Raw genomic sequence first — 12,703 nt, forward strand, 5'->3', positions numbered from 1 at the left:
AAATGACAAACGCGTCTCACGGGATGCATTTCTAGCATGGTGCGTGCTGAGACCGAGCCATGCTGCGTCGTTTTGTGTATGTGTGTTTTTTTTTCTCTTCATTTCCTTCTCCGTTACAATACATTCCATTTTCTTTAGATTATTTATTTCCCCCCGGTGGTTTCGGGCCCGGTGACGCTAAAGCGGGTCCTTATGTCGCGACACCCGTCACCAAAGGGATGGCAAAAAAACGGACGCACACGCATGTCCAAGCATTCCACCGTAATTGTGTACCGCAGGACAAGTGTGTACCGTTGCGGCTGCGAGTTGCACTTTCGCGCATCCCGGTGCCCGGTGGTGCGGGTTCGTGAGTGACTTTTCTCGCCCCGGGCATAATTATCATCGACATATGGTGCCCATCGGTTCCGCTGCAAAAATTGTCCCTTGCGCGGTGGACTATGATCACGCACACGATACCCGGGTCCGTCCGGCTACTATGTATGTCTGGCAATAGTAGTAAGCCACTTCGATCGAGCCCTTTCACTTTGATCGACGCTGCTTGAAGGTGTGCACGTCTGCTACACATCTCGGTCAAGATTTATTATGTTTTCATCCATATTTCCCAAACCATATCGGAAATGGAAAGGTGATGACGCGTCCCGTTTTTGGGCACGGAGTCTGCACGATTTTTTGTTTTCTGTGCTTCAAAGTCCCATCGCATACCGCTGTGGCTGTAGTGTCATATTTATCCCTCTCGACCCTTCGTCGGCGTCGTTCACTTTACATGCACGCAGAACCGAAGACGATAAAGAGAAAAAGAGCACAATCAAAGCGCGGAAACGACGTCTAGGAGTTCCCGTTCCGGCAGAGCTCAGTTTGGCGACTGGGAGTTTGATGGGAAGTTGTCAATTAATTCTATTAGCTGCCATTTTTGGACCTGGGCTGGATCGGTTGAACCAGTTTCGGGTCGGTCGGCTTCAGGCCGAGGGTAAATGGACTGAAATGATGGTCGAAGTCTTCTTCGCATCGCACGATCGTCGGCTCCGCTCACTCCGCGATCGGGTTCCGTCCCGCCTGTCAGCCCCGAGGCATCGTAAATCGTTTCGGGTTCAACATTTAATTAGAGTTATGAATAATTCTGCGGTTTTTTTTTGTTGTTGTCTAAACCAACGAGCTCGTCACATCTGCCGCCACCGCGACGTGGGCTGTAGAATGATAGTAAAACAGGTAGAGACTGGAGAGAGAGGAACCCAAAAAAAAAAAAAAACAGTGCCACAATAAAAACAACACAACGCCAACAGCCAAGACCACTTTATGAACGGTGAAGCATCCAACCGCAAGTTCCCGTGGCGATCATCGTGTATCGCCGGCTCATCGTAAAGCCACCAAAAATTGTGTCCGGACCAATTCATGCCCCACGCTTGCGGCTTGTTTAACTTTCGTCCGCATTGTGACCGTTTCCTCTCGCCCCAGTGGATGATTGTGGTGAGGGTTGGTGTTTTTTTTTCGTTCGGTTGTTTGTTAAAACAGCATGTTGGCGTAATTTTTCAGCACCTTCAGTTTTTAGTAGCTGTGAATTTCGCCTGATTTATAAACAGCTCGTTCGGGTGTCACGCGAATTGCGCGCCGCCAGCTCGCTTTTCAAGGGAAAGATTTACGATTGCGCGATTGCCTGCCGATTTTGCCGTTTGCTGCGCTCGTGCTGGAATTTCTATTTTCTAGAACACCCACCCACCCACAGCGCTGCACGTGCTGATAAGGAGGGCACGCGGCTGCAAAGTGGCCGAGCGATTGTAGTTTGCCCGGGTTTTGCGTCCCGACCACAGCGGCCATCCGCAGCCGGAATTCGCTGCCGTGCTTCTGCCGAAGTCCGAAAGAGCAAGATTGGCCTTCAAATCTGGTGCTGCATTTATCTCGTTGTGTTGACCCCGAAAAGTGGATAGTTTGTGGGGTTTAATTGTTTGATTCTTTCCCGAGAAGAAAACCAAAAAAAAAACCCCCAAGCATTGCATTGTATTGGGGCTGGTAAAATTAATGTCTGTCTCCAAACGGTCTCCCGGCCACTAAACAGACGGATACACATCTCAGACCCCGCCATCAATCCCTTCAGAAACCTTGTGCGACGGATTGGTGAAAATCGCACCCCTCTCCCTCTCTCCGGTCAAGATGGCATGATTTATTTCCATCTTCATCATTCTCCACGTCGTGTTGATCTCGCATACTCCCGCACCAATGCGCTGCTCCGAAAGGGTTAATTAATTCGGTTATCTTTTGACTATTTTCAGCCTCATTAGAAACGATAATTAATTGCGTTCGACCCCGGTTCGGTTCCCGCTCGGATAGCGTTTTTTTTTTTTTGAAAAGCCACCTTCTGTCGTAGAAGGAACAAAACAAAAACCCGTGGAGGAACTTTTTAGCAGCACCGGACACAGACGCCTCAAGCGATCGAACAACCGTGTGGAGTTGGCGTTTGGTTTGGCGCGCTTGGGGGGACGCAAAAGGTTAACTTTTGCCGTGGATTTTGCCAAGGGAATCGTTCACGGTACCACGGTACCCGGTGTCCGGGCTGAAGAGGAGAAACAAAACCACCAAAATACACACACACACTGACACTGACTCGAAGCTCTCGAATTTGTCCGAACAGGAGATCGCCACATCAATCGCGGTTGGGAAAATGTTCGATAGAAATAAAACAAAGCGAAAACGGAATGGGAATGAAGGCAAACGGAACCCCAAATGGGGACAGGAGATAAAGTTTAGAATTTTAAAAGTGGATGCAGAAAATAAAATCAAAACAAAGCGTTCTTCTGCCGACCGGTCGATAGGAGCCGCACAAAACCCTCGGTGCCGTTTACGCGAAAAGACCTTTAAACGATGCTCCTCCCGGATCGGTGCTGTGCTTAGGGTTTGGTGTTGTTGGGTTGTTGTTTGCATTTTGCTTTAGTTTTAACAAAATATTTCCCCGATCTATTCTGCCTGGTACGGTTACCCTATGCGATCACGCTGTAGCGCAAATTTATATAGATATATTGTGGAAACTGTTGAGACGAGTTCCGTGCTCCGTGTGCAGCGTACCTTTTGGCGACACATAAGCTCGGTGTGCGGTTGGGCCGGAGCATCGTGGAACTAAACCGACGATCGTACGGATTGGTTCAGAAATTAGCGCACATCTACTTTGCATATTGATTCTATCAATATTTTCCCTGGTTGGCGAATGAATTGGCGCATCGCAGGCCGCTTTCGCATGGTTTGGGCCATAAAATATTCTGCGCCGTGATGTGATCGCTTGGCTATTTGTAGTTTCGCTTTTTCGACAATTTCATTCGGCCCGTTTTGCCATGTGAACTCGAGAAACAACGAAACGAAAGGCAGATTCAACAACGACACAGCAAAAAAAAAAAAACTATATTGTCCAATATCTCGCCGGGGCAATCAAACTAGAGACATCGGGCACAACTGCGGACATCATCGATCAGGATGATACGCTATCCACCTACCATCGTGCCGCGGCGTGGAAGATGATCGGGATGAGATGCACTTTGCATAGGACACACACGAGCGCCTTGACGGTGCGAGCCAGAAAGAGAAGGATACCGAAGAGAACTAATAAAAAATAGGTATGCACACATTTTTTTCCTTGCCCCCATCTCAACCTTTCGCATAGTTTGGCGCGAGTTATGTTCATGTTTCGTATCCCCCCCTCGACGGGTGCGTCATGCCGGCCAAGCAATCGGCACACACGAGCGATTCAAAATTGCATCTAATTAAATGAAATTTTATATCTTTACAACGCCTTTCGGCATCGACGCAGGCAGTTTGCGAAGCCCGCGTTGTTTATACAGCCATAAAACAGCCAAACAAATCGTAACAAAAAACAACAACCACAAAAATGCAAACGAAAACCATCGGTGAGTTACGGAGCGCGCCCAGCCAACATTCATCGATCGGCAGACGGATGGGCGATCAAAGGCTGAGTGATCGATCCGTGCGTCTGTGTGTTTGATTTATTTTGATAACTAATCACCCACCAACGCGGAAAGCCGGTTGAGTCACTCGGAATGGGGGAGATTTCGTCAGTGGGCCCATCTTTAGGGGGCAGCAACTTGCACTTCAACAGCGACAGTTGATGAATTCAATTTGATTGCAGGGACCTTCAAAATTGCCAAATGTTCGAGTGATTGGTAAAGCTTTTTTTTTGTTTACTTCCAACCGGTACAATTGATTCGATTGGGATGATCCGTTTCATTAAGCAATCACATTCAAGGTCTTGCAGCCACTTCCTTCTTTGCGGTAAGAACGAGAATATGCCTCTCGAAGAACGCGATCGATAGTGGTCCAGTGCCGAAAGGGGCGCACACACGCAAAATGAACGAAGATTGAGGAAAAAAGTAGAACGAAGATTCTAATTAAGATAAAATTAAAACCGATACACACAAACACGCTGCTGGTGCGAGAGGGTTTTGGTGTGAAAGCGAAATCGCGCGAAGGCGAGCCAATCATCTGGCTTCGGACCGAAGAAGGATCCCGCAACGGGGGTTGTTTTTTTTATTATTTTGTCTTCCATCTGAAGGAGATTCAGGTCGATACGAACATATAAAATCCTGTCCCTTTCCATGTTTCATCATTTCGCGCGTTGGGTTTTGTTTCCATTAAGGGAGAAGCTACCACAAGACAGAACATCGCGAAAAAGTGAAGTTAGTGGCGCAAAATCTGGCAGAAGTTTTTTGGCAAAGGACCAACCAAATGAAACTTACCGGCACGATGGTGAACCAAGGGAAAATATGGCCCCAGAATTGAGTTGCGCTCGTTGAAGAATCCCAAGAGTTTCTTTTTTTTTTGTTTTGGCGCCTTTGGAATGCAAAGGGGAGTGGAAACTTTGAAACTTTATGAGAAAATTCTTTTTGCTTTTCTTGCCCATTCATCCAAAAACAGGACAGGGACACACAATCCTCACACACACACAAACACACACACTCAGTTTCATCGAGGCTTCACTGGGGTAATGAGTCAACAGTTTTTTTTGTTGCCTCCTTTTAAGATTTAACACACTAACAGCAGAATCACAAGAAAGCATAACATTGGGCGCATGAAAAACGAGGCAAGAAAACGAATCGAAACACGCTCCGGTTGAACAGGGTGCGCACTGTACACGGGGCGAGCATCAAAACGCAAACCCTCCGGTACCGGAACAGCCCTCGTATCAAACCCCCTCACAATCCGGTTCGATCGATGTTGTTCTGTTGCTGCCATGGTGTATATCGGGCAAAGATGATAATTCACCAATTCAATTAGTGGCCGAATAATGAATCAATGGTGCTGTTGGAGCATGATCTCATTATAAAATTATAATCTTTACTCACCACCACCACAACAACGATGGAAGAAGATGTGGTAAGAAAAAAAAACCCCAATAATAAAGAAAACGGAGAGCACCAGCGTACGCTAGTCTGGTGTGATCTCGATCATGGGCTATAATGCTCACAATGCATTGATACAGCCCAATGGAACCCATCCCGTGAATCCCGGCTCGAAGGTTGCCTATTTATTTACGTTTTTTTTTATTCTTGCTGTTGCTGTTATTGAGTGTTTGCTATCTGTGTAATCAGATCAGGAGCGCGGAAGTGAAGTATAAGTCTTGTTACTTAGCACAAAAGAGTTAGACGATGCCGCAAGGGTGATAATATTCATGGAGCTCTCTTTTTCGGGCCCGGTTGAAACGAATCTGTTGGGGCACGTTAACGGACAACGAAGGAAGAGAATGGCATAGGAAAATAGCACCAAAAAGCTATTGAAGAAAAACACGCCCGGTATGGGCTGGCCAAGCGTTCGAAATATGTTTCCTAATTTTTGTGCCAAAAAAATAAAACAAAAGATTTCATGACGGCGCGATGGTACAAGCGAGGAACCTTGAAATGCTGTTGAGCCCTACGCTTTGTGGGATGATTGAACGGGAAGTGCGTAAATATCAGCATCTCGTTGTGACAGCAGACGGCGACAATATCACCGATTCCGCACTGATCCATCGATCACGGCGGGTCCGGTGGCGTTTCATTCGATCAGCGTCGTCGCCACTATCGGACCATCGGCGTCGATTACCATCGCAATCAATATTTTACCTCTTTAGCACAGTTAACACACAAAAAAACCGTATAACGAGTTAAATAAAGAAACAAAAGAAAACCGAGCTTGGGCGCTTATTTGTGAGGACGGGCACAGCCGAATGACTTAACAAGGAGGCCTCCAAGCAACGGTTTGCACGATGAAGACGGGATGAGAACGAAGAAAAACCACTTTGTCCAACATTGTACCCAAACCTCCGTAAAGATCGACAAAATTTTCGTTTCATTTTCAAGATCACCGCGCGCTGATAAGATATTTAGTGCCTCCAACGAAAATGCGGGTAAGCAAACAGGACGGCCCGGTAGGCTCCTCATGGGATGGCGGTGGTGGCTGTTGGTGACATGGTATACCAAAAAAAAAGCTCCCCAAGCAACAGCATCAACCATCAAACAAATGAATCTCTGTCCACCAAACAAAAAAAAAGCAACCTTAAACTCTGAAGAAAAACACACGAATCGCGAGTGAAATCGATATCGCTCATCCCGTGCACCACACCACGCCACGTTACCCACGGTACCACAACCCATCGCCTGGTGGCTTGCGATGACGCGGGAAAAGACATTTCCAAACTCTTCCTCTCCGATCGCCGATAGGACGCTATTAATCAATGCCTCTCTTAAGCCCATCAGCCCGGACGACCGGAATAATGGGTCGGAATCTGTTTGGCTCGGAACCACCCGAATCGAGACGCTGAGCAAGTGTGCTTGAGGGTATGTGTGTGTGTTCGGTTTTGGGGTCTTCTGCCAGACCACCATCTCGTTTTGTTTTTAGCTGTCGCCTTCCAGGTCAATGGTTCGGCGGGGATCGGCATTTTGTGTCGATCCCACCGTTCCTACTAAACCGACCCGGACGGGGATGACACTCTCTCAGGGACAATTAATAGAGCTATTTTATTATTTTATCCATCGAACTTTAGTGTCCTAGCCTGTGGTACGGTTGTTTTTTTTATTTACAGACCGTCTGAGACTTGGGCTGATGTCATTTTCTAGGAAGAACCATATTAGAAGCAGTGCTGCCGTATTGGAAACTCAGAAAAGTGCCCGCTTAAGGTGCGTTGGCAGAAGGGTGTGAGTGAAGAGAAAAAAAAAACATTACGAGAGCAGCACAACGACCGCTTGCTTATCCGACCGAAGGTATAGGGACAGAGGACAGGAAATCATCATCATCTCGCTACATCCCGGTAGGCAAAGAGCGCAAAGGTGAGCGTAGGGCAAGGAACGCGTATCGATAGATTCACGGGACACGCGGTGGTGGTCTGCTTTTAATTGGAAATCTCGCAAAGAAACGCAAGCCGCGCGACGACCTCGACAAAAACCTCTGCGCCCGATTCTTTGGGCGTTCGATTCCGGGATGCGAGACTCGCAATCCGTTGCGCGAACATGAAGAGAGCGAGATACGAACCACTAATTAGGAAATTATTCATTATTTATCTGGGAGCTTGTTTTGGTTCTGTGTTGGTGTTGCGGCGACCGGGGACCGCGATCTTTCGATCGCGATTTGATCGGATTCGTTTAAAGGCGATCTGCCGTTTTAGCATGGACTGCCATCGCAGGCTGTATGTGTGTGAACTAGAACACGTCCGAACATGATGGTTTGCCGGCCAGGGTTGATTGGGCGCCGTAAGTCATTGCGATTGACAGAAGCATACCCCTGGGAAGGAACTGCAGTGAGACAAAATCACAAAACAACCACTCACCAGTAAACTGTTTGTATTAGTGAGTCGATCATTTCTGTGCTAATGTTAAATTATGAAGATCGTCCCCAGCACGATTAAGCATGAGCCGGTGTTAATTTGATAATCGCTGCATTAGCGTCAGCGGTATCGGGGCGGCTAATTAATGGGATTTGCTTGATACACCTTTAACGAGGCTAAAACCTTCTTGGCAAAGTCGCGCCAAACTCGCCGCCGCGATGAGGAAATGATTTATACAACTTCTAAGCGCGATGACGTGAGATTTGTGTGCTAAAAGAGCAACAGCATCCTAAGGTGTAACTGAAACATAAACAAAGCACACACACAAAAACAGAAAAAACCACCCAACGAAATTTGATCCGAAAGCACTTCCTCCTTCAAAGTTAGATGCTTTCGCATGTACCAATCGTTAAATATAGATGGACAGCCTTCGGCCACAGCGCGTTGTCGCGTTGTGACCGAAGTCCCATCACGATAAATCACCCGCCAAAATCGTTTGACTCGTTCGGAAAACGTTTCCCCGCGGCCGCGGACGAGTGGTCCGTAGGCTTATTGTTTCTGTTTTTTGATGTTGTTTGGGTGGTGGTAATTTTTTGTTTTGCTAGTGGCAAGCTAGCCAGTAACTCTCTCGTCATCTGGTATTTAAAGCCCTCGTGCCTTTTGGCCGGTACGACTCCAGCTGGGATTAATTGACTGTTTCCGCGGGAAGAAGGTCGGCGGGGATCTCGAATGGTAGGCACATTCGAAGAAGAAGCAAAAAAAAAAATCCAATGTCGATGTCATCACATCGTATCAACAAAATAGTCACACGATTGGGAAATGTGCTGATTGAAAGGATGAATGGTTCACTAGTGCTGTTTGCTTTATATTCATTCCGGCGTGATGGTGACGGAGCCAGTGTGTGTGGAGATATTTTTATCGAAATATTTGTTAAAATTGGAACCAGGGTGACCAGGGACAGCATAAATGATGTTAAGCTTTTCCCGCGATGCATTTCTAATAATATGCATAATGAAACCAAAGTGGAGTCATTAATGTACTAGAACGAGTTAACGCTTTGTTGAAGAAGCGATTTGTGGTTACGTTTTCCAGAACTTCGATGAAACGGTAGCTCTCTTAATTGATGCAATCTAAAATTAATCAAATTAATTAGCTCCGCTCGACGGGGTTTCCATTTGACTAGATGAGTGGATATTATGCACCAGCGCGGGTCCATTCTGTGGCATATGACTATGATTAATTTAATGAAACAGCTTCTCTTACGCCCGCCATCGATCGCTGGCACGGTGTAACTCCACACGGCAGTTTGAGTGAAAATTGTCGAACCAGCAACCTGTAATTCAATTTAATGCTTGCAACTGTTGCTCAATTGTTGCATGCCACTGGCTAGCTCCCATTCACCGGCATGGGTGAAGGTGGACGAAACATATCAGCAAACTCTTCCCATTTACCACACCAAAGCCAAGACGCATTAGCCGTGCGGATGGATAATACAAGCCCATCATCCGAACCGGGGCTACCCCGAGCCCGAGGAACCAATTTTGCGATTATTCGCTCCAAATCACTCTCTCACACTTCATTAATATTCAAATAGGGCTGCGGTACGGGCCGGGCGTATATGGTACGCGAAACGGCCATCGGAAACCAGTGAACGGGAAATCGGTGTTGTAGCGAACGTCACTAGCGTACCCCGAAACGCTAAACGCGCCCATGCGCATTCATCATCGAACCGACAGACGAAACACGGGTTTGAAAGAAGGTGTAATACGAGGATAAAACCTGAATTAAATATTGATAAGATTGGTTAGCTAGTGAGCCGCGAAGCGCGGAGCGAATGAAAAGCTGACCCGGGCAAAGTGAGAATCCGTGCCTCCGTAACTGTTCAGCCGCACAGGTTACACACACGCGCCGGACGGGAGCAAATCAACAATTCCGAATGGTGTTTGAAAATTTTACTTTCTTATCCACCAACTCTGTCTGAGAGGGGGGGGGGGGGAAGCTAGGGACCTGGTTGGGAAGCCCCAGGGAAAGGGATGGTAATGTGAAAGGGGATTTGTTTTAAAAGTATGCGATCGATGTTTTCATTCCTTCGGCGCTGTCGCCGGACCGGGTAGGAAAGACGTGCAACAAAACGCTAAACACGAACGATGCCACAAGTGACGAACCTGCCGAAAGTGAGAGAGAGAGAGCCCGCGATACGGGGACCGTGGGATCCGACGTTCCCTTTGCCGATCGGATCGAAGCTAACGGGATGATCACCGGACATCGCCGGGCTTCGGGATAAACAAAAAAACGGGGACAAAAGTCGCATACGAAACATTGACGTTTACCAGGGGGAGGCTTTGGCTTACCATTGAGATCAGGGTGAGAATTACGACGACGACGCTGGTCCACGAGCGGAGGTCGCCGATTCCCATCTTTTCGCCTTTCCTGCGCGGCTTCGCTTGCGCGCTATGCTTGCGCGCACGGGATAGTTGATTTTGCTTTGCTGCGCGTACCTAGGGACGCCACGCTACGGACGCGTCGGCGGCCGCTGCTTATCAGGCGCAACTGCAATTGTCGACCGCCCGTGTCGAGGTGTTGTGTTTTAGTCGAATAGAATTCCTGTCCAGTGAGAGCGTATCACCGGTGGCTATAGTTACTGCTGCGAATGTGCTTGCAAGGACATCGAGTGTGGCAAGAACTTTCATCACTGGCACCGCACACTGCAACACACCCGAACACTGCACTGCACACAAATTCACTTTCACACGCTGCAGCCTCAGAGCCCCGTCATATTTCGGGGGAGGGGACCGCCTTTAAAGATCTGGGTGCGTTACAAAAAAACGCGATCTGTAACACCATGCACTTGGCGGACACTTGGGTGTCACACAGGGGGAAAAAAATGGCCTTTCACAATTGCACCGTCACCGAGCGAAACATTCCGGGTCACATTTGCTCACTAGCGCACTAGTCATCATGAATTATTCCACCGCGTATCACCACGAATGCTGGCGATTCTGTTTGTTATCCGCGATGTTAAAGCTGATGGCTTCTTTTAGGGAACAAGCAAACACTCTCACATACGCACACAGAATTGGCACACGCCCAACACCCAATTAAGCCAACCTTTCAGCGGTTTGGAATGACACGAATTTCTTTCCAAGCTGTACCAGTGCGGGTTACATTCGGGTTTGGGGAAAAATGATCACGTGAAGTAATTAGTTTTCCTCGTTACAGGCACACGTGAAGTGTTTTGCATTCGTACCGCGAGCTGGTAACGCCGGTGCGTCTAATCGCGCTCCACGCGGGAAGGCAAACAATAATCAACGCCCAAAGGGGGCTAGGGTGCCCGGATTAGTGTGCCGAGGTAGCGAACCTGATGCACGGAAATCAAATCACGATCGTCTCGCAGCCGCGTTTGCGCGTTCGGTATCCCCAATTTGCCGTCGGCAAATCTCGTTGCCCACGTTGGCCTGCTTTTTTATCTGCAGACACTCGGCCAGCTAGCGGACGAGCTGCTACAAACATAAATACAATACACATGCATACACTCACACTACATACAGGCACTATAAAACACACATGGACAATATGTTGGTTGTGCCGGTTTCCTGCATAGCCCTCCGGGGGCCAGAAGGTCTTCTTCCCTTTGTTTCCGAACACTGCCACACGCTTGTTTGGTTGCGCGATCGGAGATGCGCGATCAAGCAATTAATCCACTACTTTATCACTTCGCGGCGGATCGGTGCTATCACCGCGGTATGTTATGATTTTATTTTTCGGTCGAATTTATAATCTGGTTCTTTTGCTACGTTTGCTTCTAACACTGTGAAGCACAATTTTGAAGCAATTTTCTAACGAGATCAACCACAATCATAGGCAATTTGCTTGCTAGTAACACTTTAATTTCACGCATGGAAATAGCACTCTTGTATCCTTAAACGCACACACCGGCAAGGAAGTATTCCAATTCAAACGAGTGTATTATCAAACAACGATTTTTCACATAGTGTCACACGATACACAGCGGTTAGGCGCGGTTTGCATCACGTCCAAGTAAGCCGGCTTACTGTTTTAATACGATTTGGCACACCGAATTGCGGTTATTTGTCTCCGTAGAGGCCCTAAACCGTGGCTTTGGAGCCTTGTGCTTACCGATAGTGCCCACTGAATTTTTCACCCGACAAATGGCTCACGGCACCGCTCCGAGTCGATGACGATGTATCGGGCGGGCTAACCAATTCTAGCGGATGCGATCTTTTCAGAGTGCACTTGACGCGCTACGCTACGACGGGAAACACGCTGAACACGAAACACGCACCCTTCGCTTCGACGGAACAACGACAAATGCGGAGCGAAAAACAACCCGCGGCGAAACTGATGCTCGGGGCGGTTAGAGTGAGAAAAACGTGTTGTGTGAAGCGCAGGTATGTCAAACGTAAAGTCTCTCCCATTGCCTGCAGCTCTCTCCGACGGTTGGTTGGATATTACATAGATGTGATGTTGCTGTTCCGTTATGGGACATGATTTTTGGCAAACTTCGGAGAAAACATCATAAAAATGTAATGGTGCAACACGAAAGCTGCGTTCAATAACAATCTCGGGGTTTCATCACAATCTTTTATAAAGTATATAATTCAAAGTTCATTATAAAATGAATTTTTTACTTTAACTCACCGATTGATGAGTATCTTAAACGATGACTAAAATTAACGATAAGTCATTGCTCTTCAGATTAAATCCATTGGCAATGCAGTAAAAACTGCTATCATCTATTGAATATTAGAATGTTTTATGGTTTATTTTTTATATACATTACTGTAATATGGTAAGTAAGCTTTTAGAGAAATTTCTCATATAAAAAGTACAACAAATTCTTGTGATACTCGTATTTGTCATCCAGATCAAACTACTCGTTATGCAAAGCTC

General features: G+C 47.2%; 1 protein-coding gene across 1 annotated transcript in view; it reads right to left on the reverse strand.

The window, feature by feature from the left end:
• LOC128310611 (protein serrate) overlaps positions 1-10,209 on the reverse strand; it is a 103,081-nt gene extending 92,872 nt beyond the window's left edge. The window contains exon 1 of the mRNA XM_053047295.1: positions 10,144-10,209. Coding sequence (XP_052903255.1) covers positions 10,144-10,209 — 66 coding nt within the window. The remainder of the gene's footprint in view (positions 1-10,143) is intronic.
• Between the last annotated feature and the right edge of the window lie 2,494 nt (positions 10,210-12,703).

This window comes from Anopheles moucheti, chromosome 2 (genome assembly GCF_943734755.1).
Source record: "Anopheles moucheti chromosome 2, idAnoMoucSN_F20_07, whole genome shotgun sequence".
NCBI lineage: Eukaryota > Metazoa > Arthropoda > Insecta > Diptera > Culicidae > Anopheles > Anopheles moucheti.